This window comes from Pseudopodoces humilis, chromosome 9 (genome assembly GCF_049639895.1).
Source record: "Pseudopodoces humilis isolate 2021_Gansu_Grassland_sample_001 chromosome 9, ASM4963989v1, whole genome shotgun sequence".
Classification (NCBI taxonomy): Eukaryota; Metazoa; Chordata; class Aves; order Passeriformes; family Paridae; genus Pseudopodoces; species Pseudopodoces humilis.
This window is the reverse complement of record NC_142208.1, coordinates 29708869-29734012: the sequence shown is the minus strand read 5'-3', so window position 1 is coordinate 29734012 and position 25144 is coordinate 29708869. Positions and strand designations below refer to the sequence as shown.

General features: G+C 41.5%; 1 protein-coding gene across 1 annotated transcript in view; it reads left to right on the top strand.

Moving 5' to 3' along the window:
* Positions 1–25144, top strand: part of SHTN1 (shootin 1) — a 54017-nt gene that overhangs the window by 24399 nt on the left and 4474 nt on the right. Inside the window, exons 8-16 of the mRNA XM_005520774.3 lie at positions 254–348; positions 9130–9276; positions 10563–10716; positions 11764–11869; positions 13585–13667; positions 16564–16676; positions 17284–17337; positions 20117–20237; positions 21078–21261. Of these exons, the coding sequence (XP_005520831.1) occupies positions 254–348; positions 9130–9276; positions 10563–10716; positions 11764–11869; positions 13585–13667; positions 16564–16676; positions 17284–17337; positions 20117–20237; positions 21078–21261 (1057 nt within the window). The remainder of the gene's footprint in view (positions 1–253; positions 349–9129; positions 9277–10562; positions 10717–11763; positions 11870–13584; positions 13668–16563; positions 16677–17283; positions 17338–20116; positions 20238–21077; positions 21262–25144) is intronic.

Here is a 25144-nt window from a genome sequence, read left to right as displayed (position 1 = left end):
TACTGGAGATTTTGAGTCTGAAGAGGAGAAGTATTACTCTGTTCAGAAGATTATTAATTGTGCGTATATATGGTGAGGTTTAGGACAAATATTGCAAAGATGACTTTACATGGAAATGTAAAACTAGGTCATGCTGTCAGTCAAGGATTCATGGTACTAGGGAATAGCAGCTTATCTGGGTAAATCAAACAGTACTTCCTTCTTTTGATCTGTTCCACTTTTCCTTCTGATCTTGTTTTATTCTTATGAGCAGTGTCTGTGCTGGCAGTAGAGGAATATGAAGAGCTTCATGAAAACTTTGAGCTGGAAAAGAACCTGCGGAAGAAAGCAGAGTCATTTGCTCAAGAGGTGAGTAGTCAAGGAAAAAATTAAGGTATTGCAAGTGGGAAAACCTTACCAGTTTAGATGACTTGATTTCAATTCCCAGCTCTCGTCCAGCCCTAGATACTACTTGGGTAACATCTGTATTTCATCCATAAAAATGAATTTACTGTTTCAACAAGCATTTATAAAGCACTTTGGAATTATTCATGTAGTCTTACCAAGGTCCCCTTTCAAGGCAAGGCTTTAAATTTATCATGGGCTTAGTTTGCTACAACATCCCAATGTGGAAGATGTCGTGGTTGGAACCTGGAGGGATTAGCTGTCTTTCTAGTGATACAATTTTAAGGGCTCTGTTTTTTCCTGAAAAATATGTGTGGACTTCTAAAAAACGTGTTGCAAAACTACAGTAAAAATTGAGGGACACATTTTGAAAGATTATATTGAAGGTACTTTTTGTAATTGACTAACAGGTAACTTACCTACAGTGCCAATGAAATGCTGATTATTTGCAAACAAGTATTTCTTGGGTTTTTTCATTATTTAGTTGTTGCCTCTTCCAGAATATGGGCCCCTGTTGGTGCAGACTGTCAAGAGTAGCTATTTACCTGAAGGTTTTCATTCTATAGAGTTCTTCTATCCAAAATGGAATCACTACAACAATCAACTTCAGGCCTGCATTATTCTTCCCTTTCTCTACCTGCTTGTCTTCCTGTGGTGTGCTGTTCAGAAAGATTTTTAGAACAGTTTCTAAAGTACATGACCATGTGACAACAAAGGCATTGCTGATTCATGTTTGGGGAACCAATATTTAAAATTACTTTAAAAACCTGTTATCGTTGGCTTGGTTTGATGCTGATGGTGTCCCTTGAGTGACCTGAGACATTAGACAGGCTCTGGCCCACAGCTGCATCCACAGCAGAGTAGCTTTCTGCTCGAGTGAGGCTGTGTGAGCACCTCTCACAGGAATCGTGTTTGGAGAGCTAAGTTTTCTAGGATGTGTTTACAGTAGCTAGCCGTGTTTGGATTATGCTAAGGATGTTCAGGGATTTTCTGCTTGCTTTCATTAGCCACCTGTTTACTCTGTCTCTATAAAATGTTTCTTTTAAACCTCAAAATTTCTGCTGGATTTTCTCTTGGATTTTGCAAAAGGCATGGTAGTTGGTTGTGGTAAGCTGTGCAGTGTCAGGAGAAGGAAGAGCTTTGAGTAAAGGGCAGCACTTAATGTTCAGTACTTTGTTCTTGATTTGTTTGGAGCCCTTGGAGAAAGGAAGGAGGCTCCAAGTAATGTGGCTGTCACTACAGCTGAAAAATGGCACATCTTAGTGTTTTGTGTATTAGTGTTTGTGATGTCTCAAACAGCCAAGTGTGTGTATTTTAGGTCAGTAAAATACAGAACTGCTGCCTGTGGAGGTGCCTGTTTGGTGATGGGCACGTTGTCTGTCCAAGGGGCTGAAGCACTCTAAGTTTGCCTTCATGGTGTGGTTAGCCCATGTGTTCAGACTCAGCCCTTTCCCTCTCTCCATAGCGTGGTTTCATCTTCTGTCTTGGCATTACGGCTGCCCTGGGAGGGACCAGGGAAGTGGCTGCTGGGGGCTGCTTTTCAAAGGGATGCCCTTGGCCTCCTGCCCTTCTGGCAAGTGGGGAGGATTTTCCACAGAGCAGGAGCACTTGGGAGTGCAGGTGTGAGAGAAAATGGGCAGGTGAGCATGTGTGCAGAAGTGAGCACAGATGGGGGAGAGGAGAGACATGGAGCAAGAGAGGGAGGGAGCAGGCACATATAGGAGTGGGGGATCACTTGAAGATCAGAGCTTTTGATTAAAATTTAAAAAAAAACTGCAATACAGCTTTAATTATAGTCATGCTGCTGGCACCACCATAATATATATTTAATTAATCAAAAGTGATCCAACTTCAAACATTAGAATTCATGCTTTTTAGAGGTTCTAAAGAAAATGAGTAAATATTGTCAGCCGTGGTGTGGAGAGGGGGAAGGAAGAGGAGAGAGGTTTTGAAGTGAGTCACAATCCATTGTGAAAGGAACAGGAATCTGCATAAAAGAGCTAAATAAATAGAGTGTGTAAGGGGCGGAGGCATGGAAAAATCTGTACCTACCTGAATAAAACAGGGTTGTTAACGCAGGAATCTTGGCAAGCTTAACCAGAATTCTAGTGTCAGGTTTTAAGAGACACTTTAAGATCTCTCAGCTGTTCGTGGAGCAGTTTATAAGAAAACAAAGGAAGACAGAGAAGGCAGGGGGTATCTTGAAGGCCATTGCAATAATATAGAGGTAGCCCTGAAAAGCACTCTTCCACAAAGATGAACAAAATACCATACATGCAGCCAGAGCAAGCCAAAAGCAGAATATGTTGGGAGGAGCAAGTTGGAACTCTTAGCGATATGAAAATCTCATGAGTTTAACAAAATAATCTTGCATAAGTGGTTTATTAAACATACATGTTTGTTGCCTTGCAACAATATTTTGTAAAGTGATGTCAGGGTTTAAGCCCAGCTTGGCAGCTCAGCCCCACACAGCCGGTTGCTCACCTTCCCCCAACAGGAGGGGGAGAAAATTGGGAGTTAAATGAGATAACTCACGGATTGTGACAGTTTCCTAAGTAAAGCTAAAGCTGCACTTACAAGCAGGGCAAAACGAGAAATTCATGCACTGCTTCCCTTGGGCAGACAGATGCTCAGCCTTCTCCAGGAAAGCCAGGCTCTATTAGGTACAACAGCCACTTGGGAAGACAAACACCATCACTCTGAATGGTCTACTCTTCTTTCTTCTTCCCCCAGCTTTACATGCAGAGCATGATGCCATGTGGTCTGGACTATCCCTGTGGGCAGTTGGGGTCATCTGCCCTGGCTGTGTCCCCTCCCAGCTCCTTGTGCACCCCCAGCTCACTCACTGTGGGTATGGTGAGGAGCAGAAAAGGCCTTGACTCCATGCAAGCACTGCTCTGAGTAATGAAAATATCTTTCTATTTTCAATGCTGTTTTCAGCACAAATCCAAAACACAGCCCCATACCAGCTACTGTGAAGAAAATTAACTCTTCCAGCAAAAACCAGCATAAGTGAACAGTTTATTATTAGTGTATGCTGGTGGAGAGACAAACCCTGCACCTGAAGTGCTCTGGAAACCTCATGGAGAAGAAGCACTGTGCTCTCAAAGTTGACATTGAGCTGATTTTTTTCTTGCCCTCTGTATCTTGGACAAATAGAAATGAAGTGTCTAACTTCTGAGCAGTTTGTTGGGGTTCCTTTCACTTCTGAGGCTTATGCAGGCTTTTGCTCAAAATGCACAAGAAAAATAAAAAGAAAGGTTTCCCAAATGTTTATGGTTATCTGTAAAACAGTTTGCAGTTAAGAAGTTGAAAGGCTGCATTCAAAGGAACTATGATTCAGATGAATTAAAACAATTCAGTGAATCTCTAATGTTCATTGTTCATCTTTCCATTGACTTTCCTTCCTCAATGCTTCTTCCATCTTACAGCTGTTTGTACTTTTAAGTTACTATTGCACAACAAAATGTGTGTATTTAACTTGTTTTTCCTCAAAATACCTGCATCCCATACCTGGTCTAGCACACAGCTGACTTTACACTCTGGGACTGAATCTTCCTATGTTGAAAGATAGAAGGTGGCTGTCAACTTGGAAAACCACTGTCACTCTTAGCAGGTGTCTGTACTTCTTACGAGGTTGCATGCAATGGGTTTGGTTATCTTGATGGCATAAGCTCCCAAAGACCTCTTCCTCAGACACATTTGTGACCTTTTGGGTTAATTTATGAGGACTTGAGTGGATAGTGCAAAACCAGCACTGGAGAAGCAACTCTGTGCTTGCTCTGTGCTTTACTGAGGCTAGTTCAACTGCAGCTGGTATCTGAAGATAATTAATGTGCAGTCTAGCTGACTGAACTGGATTTAATAATTAAAGAGACATAAGTAGTTAGTACTTGAATTCTCCTGAGCTTGGATGTTACCGCTTTTGAAGCATGATGTAATGCTAGTATGTTTCATCAAGCCTTTTCCCAGGAAGAAGCTTGGGGAATGGTAACAGATGGATGCACTGGGAAACTCTTTGGTCTCTTTCTCTCCCCCCCCATCTCTTTTTGTTCAGGCAATTAGTCTGGGGGGGGGGGGGGAAGTGAAAATGTTTCCTCCTTTTTCATGTGGTGTATGATCTACTTCTGAATCTATTAGATGATGTCTAAATGCTGTAAGGCTGTGAGCATTATAGAATGTATCACTGTGCTTCTACCATGGCAAAAATAAAACTGCAGGAAATGAAGAAATAAATAACAGTAGAGATTATTTTTTCCTCTGAATTTTGTGCAGTTATGCCTCATAAGTGAAGAATGAGTGCTGTAGTTGGAGAAACTACTGTATTTTTGTACAGAACAGGCTGGTAAAATAAATAATGCTCTGTTTTTAAGGACGTCACATTGTTTGTGGGAATACAGTCTGCTCACACTCAAAAGTACATGCTCCAAACACCTCCATGGTGAGAAGCAAATGATGGACAAAACATTGGCTTAACACATCTACTCCAGTTCTTCCATTCTGACTGAGTTAGACCTCTTCTTTTGAGCCACAAAACTTACTAATGCTTCAGCTTGTGGTTCTTCAGAAACCACCCCTTCAGAAGCTGTCTGGCAATTAGCCAGGTAACTAAATCCAATTGAATTGTATCTTTACTGGTCAGAAATATTATTAATCATCTATGAGCGACTCTTGGCTGTCCATATTATGCATATGTCCTTTTTCATGGTCACACTGCTCACTTAACACAACTAGATTAGACTTTGACTCCACTAAAGGAGATTTTATATATATAAATTTTTTTCCTGATTAGCCACTGAACTAAAAACCATACCAGCCGTATTTTAACCCTAACTTTAAAGCTACTTAGTGCCCTGTCAAGCCATAATTAGACATGATCACTGTGTCCTCCCCCTCACACAAAATCCTTCAAACAGCCTGTTCTTTTGGGGAGATAGAAATACCTTGATCCTACCTCTCTTGGGACTTATTTGAGATCTGAACACAAGCTGTAAGGCTTTGGGGTACACATAATGCAAAAGGCATCAGCTCCTGTAAAACGTGACAAATGTGAATGGGTTACCCCTCTGTGACTCACTGATTCCTCTCTAGGTTGTGGAGGGAATGGGGCAGTGCTGCTGAGGATGGAAAAAAGGACCAGGTGCTCTGTTGAGTGATCTTCTCTTCTATTTGACACTTCCCAAGTTTGACTCTGCCTTGCTACTTAGCTTTTGTTATTTTATTTATAATGGACAGAGTCCCACTGATTTTTATTTTACTTTATGCAAGCGTTGATAACCTTACTAGAACAACCTCTGCTGTACTGGGACATTTTTCTCCCTTCAAGCTGTAACTAAGACAAAAAAGTTATTGCTCACAGCAAATCCCCAAAGGACATGTACATGGAAGTGTAGGCACACATGGATATTAAAGAACTTCCTTTGTCACTGTTTTGCTCCTGGGAGGAGGGTTGGTTGGAAAGCATCCAGTTTTATCCTGAACCTTACTTGAACACGGGTTGGTGTTCCCAGGGATTTGACACTAACGGAGTTGCTTTCTAACTTTTTTAATGAGGAAGAATTCCTTTTTCAGCCCTGCTGTAAACAAAAAACAGCTGCAGTGAACGCTCTGTCGGGTAAGGGGCTGGAGCAAGGGGCTGAGAACGAGGTACAGCCTCACTGAGGTCAAGGGAAAAACTTCTATTATTTTCACCCCCTTCTTTCCACCTCCCCAGTTCTTGTGAAAACTCTGCTGGTGGAAAGTGGCCAGCTCACAGATTTTCTGTACTTTGCAGCTTCTCTTCCTAAACTCAGGGAGAGGAAGATACGTAACTGGTTGGCACAACGAGTGATTTTAAAAATGAGACTGGTTAGACTGTAAGCAAACTGCTTTTCTTTGTGATCTGCCTTCAGCTGCAGGCGTGGTTTTCAGTAGATTCCTGCACTATCGACTTGTGTTTCCAGCATTGATTGGGATGCTCTGCAGATAATTGTCTAGCAGGTGGCAAAGTCGGAACTAATCCATCAATTGGTTAAATTCCACCTAGTCCAAATAATCTTGTTAGTAACTGTTTTGCCCTTTCAACAGTCACTTTAATTAATATTTGGGGTTGTGCAGACGGGTCTCCGCCCTGCTGAAGCAGGAGTTGATTTTTTTAAATTTTAAGTTACAATTAATTTGCAAGGGTCTTTTTTGTCCTGTATTGAACAGTGCAGCCTCTCAAAAACTTGGCATCAGTACCACCAGCTTGCTTGACACAACTGTCCTGTCTGGTTTTATCCCTTCCATTTAGTGTTGGCATTTAGAGAAATTGTGTAAGTAACATCTGAGATGGATGGGACTCCCTGTGAGAATTTGGTTCCCAGGTGTCTGATTGCAGCATTACCTTATAATCAATTTTTTTTTTCTGTGATGTTGAAGACACTTTCATATTTGTGAGCAGGAATATATCACAAAAGCAATTTATAAAGCTAATTGAAAATGCAGGACTTGATGTGAAAGCTTCTGAATGAAAAGGTTTTCATCCCGCTCTTCAAAAGGATTTTTATCATTTTGTTGCAGAAGAACATGAAACAAAGTGAATATGAATTTTCTACACTTGGTGAAGTATCTGCTCTAGTTGAAGGAATCAAGTTGCTTTACTTGATTTCTTCTTGTTTTGGCAACTTTCTGCTCCCTCAGGCTGGAACAACTCTGGTTGGATTTAGTGGCAGAAACTTGGTGAATAAAAATCTGGAACTGATCACCTTAAACTATTTTTCAGATTCCGAAAAAAAAGTAAAAAAATCCAGGTTTTCAGTTTGCTTTGAAAGTTCACAGTGGGTAAACTGTGATGTTTACTGAAGCTGGCTTCTGGAGAGAGGTTGTTTTCTGTCAGGGTTAAATAACTTCTGTGAGTGACTTAACAGGAACACAGAAAACTTAGAGACAATATTGAGTTGTTTTGCGGTGATTTAGAGGTCTTTCTCAATTGTAATGTTCAAAGATGCTGTTTATTTTAAGAATATGAGGTGTTACATGAATGAGTTGCAATACAAAGGCAAACCTTTATGGTTTGTTGTGGGTAGCTTTAATTCTGAAATTCTCTTGCCCTTGAATTGTTTTTGCCACAGCCCTACTAGTGTAAGGTTAACATAAGCATGAATTGGTTTGACTGGCAGAATTTGGGGACAGGGGGCTGATGTCCAGTGCACATTTGACTTTGCACTGCCAGCAATTTGTTCCTGTTTGCTTTATAGCAAAGTGCAGCACCAGCGCCTACGTTCATCATTTCCTCTCCATCAAATGCTTCCAGTCCTTTGCTGCCTGCCCCCATGGCATAGCTTTGCCCAGTGGAGTGTTCACTGCAGGTTTTATTGGTGTTAGGGCTGCATCAATTGACTCCTCCTGGCATGCAGGGTCAGACAGGCTGCCAGGGGAGGTAAAAGTTCAGCACGGTCAGTGCTTTACTCTGTCTGTCTGCACAGCTGCGCTGGGAGCTGCTTGCTGGGAAAGCTCAGCTGAAGTGTCTCTGTAAAGAATGCTTGCCACAAGCATCAGCTCATATTTAATATCTAGTTGTATTAAAAGAAATAAATCACAGAGTATTGCAGTGGTGCCAGAGGGGAAGAAACCGTATCTTGTATCCGTAATTCTGGTTTGTCAATAAACAGGATGGAAATCTGAAAAGGTGTCATGGCACTTTTGTATTTCTAATACTTTATTCTTAAAATATCCCCTTGCTTTTGCTGAGCTCTGCAACGGTGTTTTTGCAGTCTGAGGGAGTACCTGCATTCTCAGGCTGTTCTCTGTTCTACTGCCAGAAGTGGCTCTGCTGACCTGTGCACACTCACGTGAAACCTCAGCATGACCCAGTCCCTGTTTCTGCTCTGAGAGCAGGCACAGCTCAGTTTGTCAAGTGGAAGCCCGTGTTGCCTGGGGGCAAACCTCTACCTGAAAGAGATGTCAAGGTGGAGAATAAATTCACTAGAATTTTTTTTATGTTGTGAGGCAGTCTTTTTTATTTTCCTAGCTCCTAAACAGTGTAGGAGGAACATATCTCTTAGGGAAACTGCATATGCTGACAACATCTCTTAAGTGAAGGCTAGAGATGTGTGTGATATTTTTATCAATGTCAGGTCTCTAGACCTTTTAATTTTTCCTGCCCCCCACAATGTATTCATTTGCCACATGAAAAATATAACTTGGGAAGAGGAAGGAACACAAAGATCAGAACTAAAAGGCTGAATTTGTCCTGAAAAGCCTTTTCCCAGGGCAAGTGCCCACACTGATTACACAGACATGGACTGAAATTCATTTCCTGAAGAAATGAATTTCCATCATTCACATATCCAGCTAACCCTCCAGTAAGTGGCTTTATGCCAAGGCTTGCAGATGTGTTTGAGGAGATAGCCTGTGAATTCATAGATATTTTACCTTCCACCTAGAGTTCTTTTAGTCTTTGCAGAGCTCCCAAAATGGGGCTCAGATTGTTCCCATTTCCAGGAAAGAGAATTGAGATGTTTAAATTCTGAATGCTGCCAACATGTGGGTAATTGAGGTGTAGCAGTGGGTGGTTCTGAGCAAACACCTGGTTCCTTTCAGCGTGAGCTTAGCTCTTGTGAATTTTGCTCTCAAACTTCCTTTCCCCTTCCTTCTCAGCTTCTTCCTCATTATTCCTGCCACATTAACATGATGTTAATATCTCATTTTCTTTCCAATAGCCATTTTAGTATTAGACTATGCCTGCCTGACTTGTTTTTGTTGGGGTTGGGCTTGTTTTGGCAGATGTTTATTGAACAAAACAAGATGAAAAGGCAGAGTCAGTTGCTTCTGCAAAATTCTGCTCCTGATCAACAGCTTTTGAAGGCTTTGGATGACAATGCTAAGCTAACCCACACATTAGAAGAAGAGAGGCTTCAACACCAGCAAAAGGTAAAAGAGAATTTCTTTTCATCTCATGTGAAAGTCTTTGAAAACCTCCTGAATTTAAGGAGTGCTGTGTCTTAATTACATTCAGAATTTTTTGAGATCATATCCCCTGTAAGAGCTTTTAAGAACTAAATTTCAGAGAAGGTTGTGATTCCCTTCTGAGTCACTGTTCAGATATAAGCACAGAACTCGAAGGCTCCTGAGCCTGAAGGCTCTGGTTTAGGCAGGTATTTTATTCTGGGTGCCAGTAAGTGCAGTTACAAGCAGTGAGTCAGGTTCTGTTAAGTGAAGAGATGACAAGAGAATGTTTTGGACATTGAGTAATACAAAGGGTGTCTTGGGGGTATAAGGAAAGAACATGAGGTGAGAGGTAGGCAGTGCACATTAATGATCTGGGTCTTGCTGAACAAATGGATGGGGGCAAGCCAGACATACTGGAGGAGGAAAGTGAATCTGCAGAGAGAGGACCTAAACTGGTAGGATATAAACAAATATATTCTCTAAAGCTGGACTAGGTCACTGTCTTTACTGGAAGAAATTGCCATTGCTTCCAAGGAAAGCTTTGAAAATGAGCTTTGCTTTAGCCCTGAGGCCTGTTCCTAAAACTCTGTTAGCTGAGTAATCCTAGGGATAGGTAAACAATTCCTGTCCTTTCATCAATGCAGCAATGCTGAGACTGTGCAATCTCAAATGCTCTGAATGATTATTTTGGAAGAATAATTGCCAGTTCAAAGAAAACCTCTGCATCTTTGGCTACTTAAAAGTCTAGAGCAAAAGGTATGTGTTTAGGGAGCTATGAAGTTACTGCTACTCTGCCATCTGAATGCTGCCTCTGAATCAGATATTCCATAATTCCCCCACTGGCATCTGCATGAGTTGAGACAAGGGAGTTTAAATAATGAGCCTGTCAGTGGAAGCAGTAAGAGAAAAAAAAATGTCAATGTTCTTGCGCTTCAAATGAGGAAATGTTCTGAAATTAAATTCTAATTATGTGATAAAAACGGTATAAAAAGAAAAGGGAACAACCTAAAGCTTAAGTACTTTGGAGCTAAAGACATATTTTAAAGAAGAGATAAAGCAATTTGGGGTCATAACAGAATATTCTGACATCTCTCAGAAGAATCTTTCCAGCTCTCATTCAAAAATTTTCCTTTTTCTGGGACTTGTGCTTCACTCTTGTATTATAACATGATGTTTTCAGGCACAACCATAGCTAGTGGATTATTTGCCAACAGGAGGGACAGAAAATGCTTTTTATTGTGATGAATCCTCTTGTTTGCCAACTGCAGATTAAAGAATTGGAAGAGCAGCTAGAGAATCAGTCACTGCATAAGGAGATTAGTCGCCTTAAACAGCAACTAGAGCTTTTGGAAGAAGATAAGAAAGAACTGGAGCTGAAGTGTCAGCACGCAGAAGAAAAAGCTAGAGACCTAAAGCATTCGGGTAAAATTGTGTAATAACTCATTTTAGGGGTAAAGTGTGTGTGTATGTGGGTTAGTTGGTGCATATCTGCGTTTGAGACTCCAGAAGCTTTTGAGTAGCTGTGATCCAGACCTTTGCTTCACTAGACAAAGTACAGCAACTGCCTTCAGCTGCAGAACAGCTGTGTCCAAAATGTGTGAAGGAATAACCTTGTAAAACTTCTGTAAGGAATAAAAATCCTGTTGTTAGGTTGCCCTGAGTCTTACACATGGATAAATATATGGGAATGGATATCTGTGTGAAGGACACAAAAGATGATACCTGGACTTTACAGTCACTCAGTTGATTTTTAATTTTTTTACCTTTTAAAATTTAAAAGCAAGTTTAAAATACTTTAATTTTAATTTGAATCTATCATTGCAAGAACAAAGAACCATATCCACTTTCATATTCTTACCTCTGCTGTAACTTACTGTACATAGAACAATTGCTAAGAATTTTTGTAACTAAAAGAAATTCAAGGCTTTTTTTTTCTCTGTTTCTGCCCTTCCCCAATTAATTATATTTGACAGCATTTCAAGTGCAGAAAAGTAATTTCCACATTTTAGGTCTGACATGAAAACAGGAGAGAAAAAAAATCCATTCTGTCACAGCCCAATTTCAACTATTTTTATGGGGCAAGCCCACTACATCAGTAAGACAGAGATAGTCTGGAGGTTGAAATTGTCCATTTCTTTCATCTCTTGCTAGTTCATTCTCATATACAACCTCAGACCACTGCAGAAATGGGATCAAGTTTTCCCTGCTCTGTCATTTCATATGAAGAATCCTGTGTGAGGGAGAGTTTCACTAGTAACTCAGGTTGGAGGTTGCTGTTCTAATGGGAATCCAGTGTATTGTTCTTGGTAGAAAATGTCAAAAAATGGACTTCTGGCAGTTGTGTGGTGCAGTTTTTTTTGTTCTTTAGTTAATTAGTAGAGTTTTTTCTTTAAACCATCAAAGTTGGTTTTCAGAGGAGATGAGAGCGCCCAGGAGCTCACTGTGGTTTGTTTCATTGCTCCTGTGCAGTTGATGAACTTCAGAAGCGAATCCAGCAGTCTGAAAACCCTGCCCCGCCTCCGCCGCCGCCTCCGCCGCCGCCTCTCCCTCCTCCTCCTCCTCCCAACCCCATCCGGTGAGTGCTCCCAGCCCGGGCACAGCAGTGCAGCTCTGCAGGAGCAGAACTCCTCACATCAGCTGGTATCCAAGCAGGAAAAGTGTCTTTAAAGGAAAAAAGGCTTTCTCCACCTGTCTGGGGCTCCTGAGCAGCAGGACACGCTCAGTGCCCCACCTGCCCCCAGACTTAACACCCTGACCAATTCTGATCAGTGCCTGCCTTGCCGAGCCTGACAGATTGTCTAGACTGTGCCTTTGGAGGAGGAGGGATACCTGTCTCCTCTAAATTTAGGAGATTTTTTTTTTTCTATTCACCTGATAGCTGTAATTATAGACTTGTGAAATGCTTTCTTTTGCCAAGAAAACTCCTTTGAACCAAAGGATATGTTAGATTATTGTGTGTCCCTTCATGTCAGATACTGATGATGATAAAAATGCAGACTCCATTGAGTTCCCACAATTATTTTCATAAGTTAAAAAGGAGAAGAAAAAAAAAAAAAAAGAAAATCACCACCCAGTCATCAAGCAATTTTGGACAAAATTACCAAAATTTGGCTTGATTTCTGCAAAACACTATAAAAGAGAATGACTTGTCTATGCTGCTGTATCACGCATTAGACCCAGATGAATCACCTAAACACTAAAGGGTGCTTCGTTAATTTTAAAAACTCAGGTAATCTCTTCATGCTGTCTGCTTGGTTTTAAAAATAAATTGACTTTGATGACAGTTTGCAGCCTTCTGTAATAGAAATGACATCCAGGAGTCTTGTTAACTACTGTGTTAAACATATGAATAGATGTGATTGTTGGGGAGAATTCATCCCTTTGTGCATCTTGCATTGTTTTTAGAAACCAAACATGTTCAGAAAGATTGTCTTTGGCCTTCTGCTTCTTTTATGTCCATTAACTCATTTTGCCTGCTTGCTCCTTTCTCACTGATGGATAGCATGAATTAACTGTGTAGGAGTGCTGTGGGATTTTCTGGTTTAAATTTGTGCACTTTACTGTTTGGAATAGGTGAAACTACTAATTTTAAGTCCTGTAGCAAAATCAGACTATTTCCTCATGCACTGTGATGTGTATGTGGATAGAAATTGTTTTAGGACATGGGCACTGGATGCTGCATTTTTTTGGGACAGAGTTTTGACCTTCTAGGCAGGGATGTCACTGTGCTGTGTAAGGAAGGATGATCAGTAGGGACTGACTGGCCTTGCTGACACATCAGAAGTGCAGAGGAGCTTGTACTTGTTCTTGAAGATGAATCATTTGCTGGTGTGGACTTCTACCTTTTGAATATAGTGAGGGGATAATTATTTGACACTGTAAGAAGATTGCAGACTTGGAAATGGTGAGGAGATACTGATCACCATATTTAAGTGTCCTCTGGAGAACAATACTTCAACATCTACAGGCTCTTCTTTCTGTTTATTATGCTGAAACAGCTTCTGTTTGTCATGTGTCACAATGAGACACTGGCTTTTAATATTCAAATCTGGAGTGTTTTGATTTGTGCCTAATGTCTGTTATAAAGAAATAAATTTCTCTGGTGAATTTTGATGGGAGGCATTGTGGGGGGTAATTCAGTGCATCTGCATTCAAGAACCATTAAATGAGTCTTCTGTAAGTGGCTGTATAATCAGGTATAAGCAGGCTGGTGGTGTGTCATGTTCAGGCTCATTCTGACAGTGGGTGACCCAGGACAAATGACAATCTGCAGTTTCATTTCCCCCCAAGGTCTCTCATGTCAATGATTCGCAAGAGATCTCACTCCAACACCAACGTGAGCAAGAAGGAGAAACCTCCTCAGCAGGAGTCAGGTACAGCTCATCCCTTCTCAAGCCATGGGCCTTATCCACTGGTACTGCAGGAAAAGCTGCTGGAAAGGAGCTGGGGCTAAAGATGGTGGTGCAGATGCCTTTGATTGTCAGCATAAGCTCCAGCTGTCCATGTCCCAGCACATTCCTCTGCCCTGCAGCCCAGAAATGGGATTGCAGCCCAGGAATATGTGCACCAAGATGAGAAGTGGTATCTTTGGCATTCCTGTGAGGGGTGGCTGAGGACTCTGGGCTTGTCTGATTCAGAGAAAAGAAGGCTGAGGAGAGGATTTATTGCTCTCTACAGCTCCTGAGGAGGGGACAGGGAGAGGCTGGTGCTGAGCTCTTCACCCTGGGATCCAGTGATAGAACACATGGGAGTGTTTAAAACTGCATCAAGGAATGCTTAGACTGGACGTAAGGAAGAATTTATTTATGGTGAGAATGGTCAGACACTAGCACAGGCTTCCCAGAGAGGTGGTTGATGCCCCAAGCTTGTAAGTTTTTAGGCCCTTAAGAATATGCTGTAACCCTGAAGTGGTCAGGCTGTCAGACCAGATGGTCACTGCAGGGCCCTTCCAACTGAAACATTCTGTTGTACTCTACTGCAGACTTCCTTGAGATCCCAAGTAAATTTGTGTGGCACTCATAGCCATCTCTGCCTCCACTGAGCTGGTCATCAGCATCCAATTTACTTTTTCCAAAAGGATTTGAGTATAAACAATCTTTGAGGCTGCAGGTCAAAAACTTCAAGGGAAGACCTAGCACTTTCTGTAACTGGAGAAAAGTTATCTTCTTGCTTGAGCTGCAGCATGTGCAGGGCTTTGTGCTTCCACAGGTTACTTGGAAGAGGCAGAAGACCAAACCTATGAGCATTAAACAGAGAGCAGGTGATACTCAGCATAATACAGGGAAATTTATGAACTTCCACACATAATTTCTTCTGTCCAGAGCCTCTCCACAGAGCTTGTTTGTTAAATACTTCAGTTTTCATCCCTCAATTCATATCTTGTGAAATTACCACTCAGAGTTGACTGTAATTCTAATCCTTTAATAACACTGAAAACCTAAAACAAAACAAGTCTTGCACTAAGGTGGCTCTGCATGCAGAGTAAGAGCTGAAATTGCATTTTATTGTTGTTAATGGAAGCTGGAAACTTAGTAGGTTGAGAACAGGAGTTAAGTACAGATTTACAAATGCTGTGAGTGCCTGAAGAGTCAGAGCTAGTTAGACAGGCATTGCCAGTTAAATAACCAAGGGTTTTCTTGCTGTTTCTCTCTTCCTTCTGAAACAGCAGGAGTTTGTTTGTAGTGAATTGCTTAACTCATTTGCTGCCACTTAAACAAAGAAGGGAACCTGGCTGAAATTATAGGATATAACTGTTAAAAAAACCCCTGCTGTTAGCAGACTAATGGTATGTAAGTCAGGCTGGATTGTTGCATGGAACCAACAGGCAGGAAGTGGGGGAAAAGAAAGTACATTACTCCTCCCATTTTCAGGTGAGGAAATGAAGAATGGAGTGACTTGGGCAGGTCCCTGGGGGAATTTCTGGGAACTGGTTACCAGTCTGAGAGAAACAAGGCTTTTGGTCTGGATGGGAGAGTTAGGGAGATGACCTTGTACTGAGATCTCTCATGAAGAGTCAATCTTACCTTTCAGTAGAAGTCTAATTATAGTGCCTTGATTTGTCAGGGTTCCTTACCTTGAAGCATCCTAGATGTTTTGATTATGCCTTTTTGTTGAGACTGTCACAAACAGTGATTGCAGGAAATACTATGAAATTCACTCCAAGTTCTCTACTCCCCAGTCTTTCATTACTTATTAGTAAACGAACAGTTCTGACCTTCCTTCAATTACATATAAAGTGCTTTTCCTCTTAATAGTTGAGCTGTTCTTAAAATAAAAAAAAAGGGAGAAAGTTCTTTCTTGATCTAGTTATTATATCAAACTTGAGGCTTGTTTTGACCCCTGTTAAGGACTTAGAATGAGTGGTTTCTATCCCATACCACCAATTAAGCTTTTATATTTGAAACAGCCTGTTTGTGAAATTAAAGCCTGACATTAAATCGGCTTAGAATGCAGAAACCACATTTCTATGAATCATCAATAGTACCCTGACAAGTGAGAGAGCAGAAGTCTTTTTAAAATTCCTGTTACATAAGGTACAAGGTTGCAGCTTTGAATAGCATCAACCCTATTTTTCCAAGTATTTGCTTTAAGTGCTCTTCCCCCCCTCCCCTTTCTGGAATGTTAAGGGTCTTTTCTTTTGTTATCCAGAATGCTGATAAGTTAACAGGTATTATTTAGGTTCATCACAGAGTTCCCCATGTCATCTGAATATTTTGCAGTCCTGATACCAAAACTCTTGAAAAAGCAGCCATTTCCTTTCATGGTATTTCAGTTTTTGCCTTTAACTTGATGCAGTGTTTTTTGAAGGGTTGGGTTTAGTTCAGACTGAGGTGTTGGTGTGTTTTTCCAGCCAGGTCCTCAAACCCATGTGAAATGGGAGAGTGGTTGGGAGTCACTGTCACAGGCCACTATCAGCTCCTCCCGTGTCAGTGGAGCTGTGGAAATTTCTGCTGAGCCACAGTGGGGGCAGAGCTGTGTTCTTTTAGACCCTGGTGCTTCAGCCTAGAGCACTGAGCTTTTGCAATTCCCAAACTGTTCCAGCAGCTTTGTGTTTTTCAGGATGTGGGCCCTGCTGTTGTCCAAACTTCTGCAGCTGGGTATTTGCAAAGTCAAGATCCTCAGTGTGAAATGACATTTTATGCTTGAGGAGCTTGGGCAGCTGAGCTGATAGCAAAGATCCCTGTATCCAGAGCAAGAACACGGATTTTACTTTGTGCCATTTCTCTGCAGTTCCTTTCTGAAGTGTGGTCTGCTCTTTGCCTTCTTTAGCAGGTGAAGAAGTTACGGATCTGAAGAGACAAGCTGTGGAAGAGATGATGGACAGGATTAAAAAGGGAGTTCACCTGAGACCAGTCAACCAGTCAAGCAGGCCTAAAACAAAGGTTTGGAATAAGTAGCAGTCTAATAATTTTAGCTAAGTACAGTAATTTACACTAAAAATAAACTTTTCTGTTAAATATTCAGAAGAATACATTTTCCTCCCCTCATTTACTTTGCTTGATTTTGGATAAAATTAATTAGAGCAGCATATACCTGAAGAAAAGAAAAAAAATGAAGGCAGCAGTAAGTAAAGGCCAGTTTCTTTGACACAGAAAAGAAGCTTGTAAACAAATAGCTACTAAGAAGCAGAAAGCACAGAGAGAATACCTGAAGTGGTTAAAGGGGATGATCAACAAGTCGACTGCATTAGCACTTTCTTTCCTGCAACACTTACACCTGAGTGTGGCTTCTGTAGAATATTGCTTACCTCCTTCATAAAAGCATAATCTTTATGTGAAGTCTGTGATTCAGACGCAAGAGCTGAGGCTCTTCTCTTCATCTGAGTAAGGAAATGGATGGAATGTTAGCCCTGTGCCCAGGGGAGGAGGGTTCAGAGCAATGTCACACACTCACAGGCCTGGGTCCCTGTGTGAGGTCTGTCTGCAGCTACAGTCTGTCCTGGGCCATTTCGTGTGGCTTTTAACATTTGTGTGTTGTGTTTGTTAACAGCCAGAAACACCAAAGCCCTCTGAAAGTGCAATGAAAGAACTAAAAGGGATTCTGGTAAGAGAACTTTCATATTATATTTCATTTTCTTCTCATTGAGCTGACAGGGCCTTCTGTGCAAACTGTGAAATTTCTGCATTTTGGTTTGAAGCCGTAGAGCAGTTTTGGGAAAAAAAAACCCAATTCCACCTTTGACTTTGGTTTGACTTAAGGATTGGTTTTGGTCTTGCTGGGAGAATTAGGTTTTGTGCTCTGTACTGGGTTTGTGTGCTTTGCCACTAGAGGGGATTTTGTGGTCTATGTCTGCCATAGATTCTTTGGAAACTTTCCAAATACTCCCAGTGGGGATGCTTAGGGATGGAGAGGCAGCTGAGTAGCTGTATCTAGTCCAAAGTAAAGCCTCTGGACTGCACATAAAATTGGTGTAGAGCTGTCCTTATCAACTGGTCTCTTTCCTGTGCCACCACATTTCTTGTTAGCATATGTGAAGTTTAAATAAAGCAATAGCTCTGGTCTGTCTGGGTTTATGTGTAGAAAAAGTGGATTCTGAAGCTGTCCACATAACCCCTTATCACAAAATAAAACCATTAGGCATGTTTGGTCCCGCTGAGAGCAGTGTGCTAGGTTTGTTGTGTCCTTTACTCATGTGTAGCATTTGTTGTTTTTAACTGGTTGCTTCTTTTGCACAAGAGCTAAATTGTGTCAGTCAGAAGGAGCTGTAGTTCTTGCTCCCTGACTTCTGTAACCCTGAAGCTTTTGAAGTGCCACTTTGGCATGTCAGGTGGAATTCTGGCAGTATTGAAGCAAAATGCTTCACTTGCACTCTACAGAAGGTGAAGCTAATCATTCTCATCATCCAGTGGTTAAACAGCCCTTACAAAACACAGTTCACTGGTGTTTTGGGGGATGCAAGACAGTACAGCAGAGTGTGGCCACAGCCTCTGCTGTGATTTAAAATCACCAGTGGGGCACCAGCACTGTGTTAAGGTTGCTGTTCTCCAGTCATGTGAAAGCAGGGGAAGAAGGGAAGAAATGGTCTAGAGAGTCACCAGACCCTAATGCTGAGCCCTAATTAGAGTGACACATAATTAAATGCGATGGTAAATAGGAAAGGAATAAAACACAGCACTGAGCCTGTGCTTTATTCAGAATTCCATAATTACAGGAATAGTGGGATGTGGTGTGCTGTTTGGACCAGTGAGGGTTGGACAGAGCTATCCTGCCCAGGGTCCTTTCGTTCTCTAATAGCTGTTTTATTTCTTCAGCACAGTGTCACTGACATCAGGGGAGACGATTGTGCACTTCAGAGGGAGCAGAGAGAAACCTGCAGGCACTGCACTTCTGTGTCAGGCTCGTTGCTTTTGAGCCTTTCAGGGTATTTGCAGTGCAAGACAAACTGTATAAAATGCAACTCCAGTCTATTCTTGAGAGCAGTGATTATGCACAGTCAGACAACAAACATGGGGGTGGAATGTGATGGAGTAAACATTTGTTGTTACTATGCTAATTATGCATTTTGTGTAGACCTCCATATAATTGTTGCAAACAAAACACATTTATGTTGTGCAAATTCCAGAGTTTGAGTGACTCCCTTTTTTAAGTTACTTTTTTGCATGTACATTTGTACAGATCTGGAGCATACTACTAATGAATAACCTGCTTGGTTAAATTTAAAATAGTTTTGAAAGAAATTTTTTTAACTTCTAGGCAGGAGTGAAGAATTAAGAGCTTATTTGAAGGGGTCCTGAAAATAGCATAGCTTTTGCAACTTGCAGGGTTATTTCCTTTTGTCCTTGGCTATTTCTGCTCAAAAGTTACGTACTTACCAACAAAAGATGTCAATAGGATGTTATTTATTGTCTGGAAAAATGCTGTATGAGTCTGACATGTTTTGGAAGGCTGAATAAACAAGATTTATGGGAAGACTCAGAGGGAGGAGGAAATAGTATATGGGTACCAAATTTCCAGTTGCATTATAAACATTTTGGGTAAATTTTACCATCAGGTAGGTTCTGATGTTGCAGGTTGATTGTTGTGAGTTGGGAAATGTGTGCAATATGCACGAAATGTGTATTTAAATTCCTGTAGGCAAGTTTGTGAGGTTTCAGGCTTTGCTTAAAGCCTCTTTTCCTCCCACTTAAAAAAAAAATGCTCCTGGATTTGCAGTTTCACTGATACCACATGCTAGCCATGGCATAAGTCAGTAATAACTTTTTTTTTTTGTTCTGTATGTATAAAAAACTGTTTCAGCTTGAGATCTAACTCTGTGCAAAAGAGAAACCTTGAAGTATATAGACACAGGGTCAGGTTTATGGCAGGTCAGCTACATTACAGGATGTAATATGCTGCAGTTGTAGCTGATAAATAGTGACTTGTGCAGATACATGTATACACCAGGATGCAGCAACACAGGACCATGCTAAAATACAAAAACCACTGGAGAAGTAGAAGATGGATCCTTGGCATTTTGCTAACAGAGCTTAATTATGTGCATGAGAACTCTAGCAGTTTCTTAAGATCCTTCAGATGTTAAGATGGAGGAAGTTGGCAGTTTCCTGCAAACATCAGGATTTGTTTATTAGTGGCAGGGCCAGGGCATCTCTCTTAAGCCTGATATCAACCCCCTAATGTGTAATAAGTGGTTTATACCTTCATCATTAATCTGAGTAAGAGTGGGATGGTGAGCGGCTCCCAGATGCTCGTGCTGTGCCGATGGAAGGGCTTGGCACGCTGCTCTAGTACTGCAGTGTGAAAGATGCTGAAGTTGTGCACATGAGCTGCTTGGCAAGGCATAATCTGTCCTCAGAGAGTTCCTCATGCCTTTTTCTTGCTGTAGGAAACACTGAATAAATCCACCAGTTCCCGAAGCTTGAAGTCCCTTGAAACAGACAGTGGTGAAACAGAGCTGGAACGAGTCCTGCGGCGCCGGAAAGTGACCACTGACCAGGACAGTGGCAGTAAGTGCTGGGCTTCAGAAGAGTCCTCTTCCTCTCCCTGCATTGACTCTTGAAGCTTTACATTCCCTTCCAGACCACTGCCATTGCAGCCATTATGGAGAACTTCACCTTCTTCTACAGTGACTCCCTTCCCTCTCTCACCTGTTGCTTTTCATCCCATTTTCTCCAAGAGATGCTTCTGTCAGGATTTTCTGCACACACAGATTCCTCTTTCCAGCCTGGAGCTCAGATGTTATTGCTGGAGTTACTGCTTGAACCTACTGTGAAAATACTCTTGAAAGTAATGCTAGCCAGAGAAATGAGATCAAGGACTGGTGATTTGAATTAACCTCCTCTGCAGACCAGGGGTCTGCAGTTTTTACACTGTGCATTACTGCCATCTTCTTTAAGAAACTTTTGATATTCTGCTTGGCTGCAAACACAGTTTGTGCGAGTGTAGGTCCATGCCATCACTGATGCAGGTGTGGCTTATTTGAATGTCACTGTAGACTTTCATCTTGGACTTTGCAGACAGTTCATTGATTCCTCATCAGTATTGAGACCAGGCTTTTCTGCAGTCAGCCTGGAAGAGCACCAAAGTTGTGCCTGGGTAGGGCTGTGTGGGCAGCAGGACTTACCACCCCAAAAGGCAGGAGAACCAACACAGCAAGTGCTGCCTGTGGTACAAGAAAGGGAAAATCTTGGTGGGGAGAGCAGAAGCTGCAAATGCAGTATTTTGACATTCTCTTGCACTGGATGCTGTTTGTTAAAAATTCCATTTTGATTTCTGCAGTTAGCTTGAGTTCTGCTCTGCTCTTGCAATCAGGATAACAGAAGCATTAAACTTTCTTTGGATTTTAGGTCCCACTGGAATCTTGGCCACATCAGAATCAAAGTCTCTGCCTGTGCTGGGTTCAGGAGCCAGTGCCCCACAGGCAGTGTTGAACAAGAAAGACGTGGAGACAGAATTCACTTCCAAAGTATCCAACTCAGGTCCTGTCCCCAGCCAGCCTAAGGGTGCTACGGGCTCCAAGCCTACTTTACAGTAAGTAGAATATAGATATCTAGATATATTGTGGTACAAGATGTGTTTAGAAAGTGATTTAATATCAGTTTTGGTTAGCAAGATAATTGTACAGTCTGCAGCTGTTTACCACTGACTCCCCAAATAATTTGCAGTCTCATATGAAAGGAGAAATTAAATTCTCTGTAATAACATTCTTCTAAAACCTGTGAACATTCTTCAAGAAAGCATTCATCTTCTCTGTCAAAAAAAAGCCCTCAAGAGATTCTGGAAGATTAACAAGGTTGGGTTTTTTTTTTTCCATATCCTGAAGAATGGTAGTTGTATTATTAACTCTTGATTAGAAGTAGTTCTGGCAAACACTTTAAAAAATACAGTCATGTGAATCATCTTGGTCTATATGCTGGTGTGCAAGGCAGTTTCTGTTGATCCAAAACAAGTCCTAACTATTACTCTTATTGTTGGTAAAAATTTTGAATTACCTTGAAATCTCAAGTTAAAAAAAACCCAAAAACATAGTGCTGCATTTGCACAGATGGGCAGCAGGATCTTCCATGACAGCAAATTGAAGACTTGAAGCCAGCATCAGAGTTAAATCTACTTCAGCAGTATTTATTTCAGGTTCCCTGGGTGCTTGGTTTGTTCTCTGACAGTACCAGGCTCCTTTTGGAATTGGGCTGTGCTCTTGCTTTGGTTGCTTTGCCAAGTTGCTTGTCAGTTCGTCATTTCAAGTAAAGGAGAGAGATGAGACAAATCAGATTGGAAAAATATTGTAGTTATGGCTAATTAAACTTCTGATTTCCTGCTCTGTCAGTTAGAAAATACCACCAGTACCAATTCTAACAAGTCTTCATTGCTTTGTTCAGAGGAGGAAGACATGACAAATGAGCTGAGTATTCAGTTTGCATCTATTTTTATGAACTGATACTTCACTCTTATGCAGGTGCTTTCATCATTTTTTTTTTTGAGTGGATGAAGAGCCCAGTTTCCTTTTGTGCTCTGCAGTTGTATTTAATTCCCACAGAGAATTAAAAGCAGAATGCCATTTTCAATCATATGTATTTTCCCCTTTTATTTCATTTAAGTATCCTTAGAAGAAAAATTATCTTCATTTTAATTTAATCAGATAGATGAAGATATTTTCAACAGTTGTTTTGACATGAATAATGCCATTGCATTTTCTGGAATGCCTACTCTGACAGAAAGGTGAGGTTGTTCCTGAAAATTGTGTTTGTAGTTTATGGAGTTCTACGATTTTGAACAAACCAGAAAATACAAGCAACTCCTGCCACCTTTTGTGTATCTTCATGCCACTGAACTAAGTGGAAATTGCATTTACAAGAAAGGAAATGAAATAATTGCAGGCCCCAAGGTCTCGCAGAATGCGTGCTAAATTGACAGTGAAAAGGATCTTGTGTTGACAGTCACAGTTGTTACGTGCTATAAAAGCATATGTGAAGCTCAATTTATTTCTCAGCTTGCCTATTCAGTGACATCCCGAAAGACACATTTCACTTTAATTTATCTGTTTAAAGCATTAAAACAAATGTGGTGGGCCAGACTCCTTAGTGCTGCAGGGCTTCCTTGCACCGAGGCACTGGTGTAAACCTGCTAAATTGGGAGCACTCATCCTTAGGGATGGATTCCAGCGAGAGAGAAGGTGCTGGGGCTCTCCTACTCTTGTGTGGCCAGGCTGGCAGGAGGAGCAGGGATAACCTGCAGGCCCCACACCACCAAAGAGCAGCTGCTTTTCTTTTCTCTCCTGGGTCCTGTTTGCAGCAGAGGTTGGTAGAAGCAGCCTCCAGACTGAGGTGTGAAAGCACTGTTGGGAACAGGGCTGCTTGGAAGCAGAGGGGAGTTCATCTGGCCAGCAGGTCTGACAACTTGGCTCTGTAATTAGGCAGTTTTCTGTGCTTCCCTGGAATCAGCTTAGTTTGGATCAGCAGAGCACTTCTGAAGCAAATCCCACTATTGTTGTCTGCATTAGCTATGCTTTGATTTGTATTCTGGAGTGCATCCTGGATCCCTGGATTCATTGCATGAATGAAGCTAAATCAGGGCATGTGATCCAGCTTTTTTGGATGTTCTGGGGGGGCCCCCCCAGAGCTGGTTCAGTGAATCACCCTGAACCGTGTGCTCTGCAGCAGGGACTGCTTCCCTCCACCCTGCTCCTGTTTGCACCACTCCATTCCCTAAAGGAGCCTGTGCTAACTGAACCAACAGTGCCCTGCCTGGACTGGATACCCTGCCTGAGAAATCCTCTTCTTATTATTCCCACCTGATGTTAAAGGATGCAGCTCTCTTATCATTTGCAATTCCTCAAAATCTAACCAAACTGTGACTTCTTAATCTGTTTGCAGCAGCCAAGCAAACCTTTCACATCCCAGGGGAGGACTGCATGTCTCATAATTGCCAGGTGTCTCTTGTAGGGCAGGATTTATTCTTTTACCTTCACCTAGATTTTAATGTACAGCTTGTTATAACAAACCTGAGTTTAGAACCCCTAGGTGAGGTGTTATTTCAGTGCAAGAGGTTCTTGTGTGTCTGAAGCTATTAAGGAAATGGTGTGGAATGTGTGAAATTTTGCTGAGGTGGTACTTGGGCAGGAGATATCAGTAATGTGTGTCCTGCAGAGAAACTGAGGCCTTAGCTCAGTGTGCAGGTAACTTCCTCTGCAGGTCTCTTCCCCAGTGTTTAACCCAGCATAAGTGTAATTCTGGGACAACTGCTTAGAAGAGGTGACAATTTATTTTCCATGGGAACAAAGAGAGTTCCTGTGACCCCCTGCATTGTTTAGGCACAGAAGGGAAAGGTGTGTCTGGCTCTGCCCAGGGTTTTTGGTCGTTTGGTGGGGGTTTTTTTGGGCATTTGGTAAATATTGTGTTTCTGGGGTGCAGAGTTCTCTGCTGACAGAGTGCACTACAGAGAGGGTTAGTCTTAATCTGATGATTTTATACAATTAAAGGATTTGTCCTTCCTCTCCTGGCTGTAATCTTAGTACCCCAAATCATCTACCAGCTCTGCAGGGAGCAGCTCAGCCTCAGCTGGAATGAACTATAAAGGTTTCCCAGTGCAGCTTGAACATGGGCAATTTAGTTTAAACAACAGATAAAGAAAACAATGGGATGTTTTGGAAGTTGGAGGTCTCCTCAGTTTTAACTATTTTAAAAGCTACTGAGACATTTTTCTTAGCTTTTACTCTTTGTGTGCCCTCTCAGTGCAGGTAGAAGCTCTCCAAGATTCTTCATTCATGTAAATTTTCTGATGTTTTTGAACTTTTTCAAAATAATCACCTGAAAATGGAAACAGTCTCCATGCTAAAGATTGTGTGCAGTTCTGTTCTGCTGGCTGCTATGCTGACCATCTCTGTACCCAGCTGGGTTTAGCAGGGGCATTCTGAAATGCAGAAGGTTTCTTGCACTTCCTTCACAGATGTCTGGTGTTGCAGGTAGCACTGGTGCTATCAGCAGGGAACAGAGGGCTAATTCACCAGTGTCACTGTTTATATTCCCTGTAATCACTGTTGGACAAATACTGGTAGTACTGTGGTGGAATTCTTTGTTCATCTCAGACTTTCAAAACTTGGAATTGATGTATTTTTTACTGTTGCTCAGTATTAGCCTGTGGTCTTCTCTGGTTCATTCTCCTGCCTTGTTAAGAATTCTGAAATAATAGACACCTCTGCAGTTTTTGCTTTTATTCTCAATGAATACTGACATAAAATTCTGTTTTCTAATGGATACATATTACAATGACTTACAATGATTTCATGAATAGAACACTGACCCAGGTTAAATAATGCCAAGGTTCTAATATTACCAGAGGAAACAAAGAATATGCACATCTCAGTTGACAATCTGATCCTTAGTTTGTCCTTTTGTACTCCTACTGTAAATTTCATGCA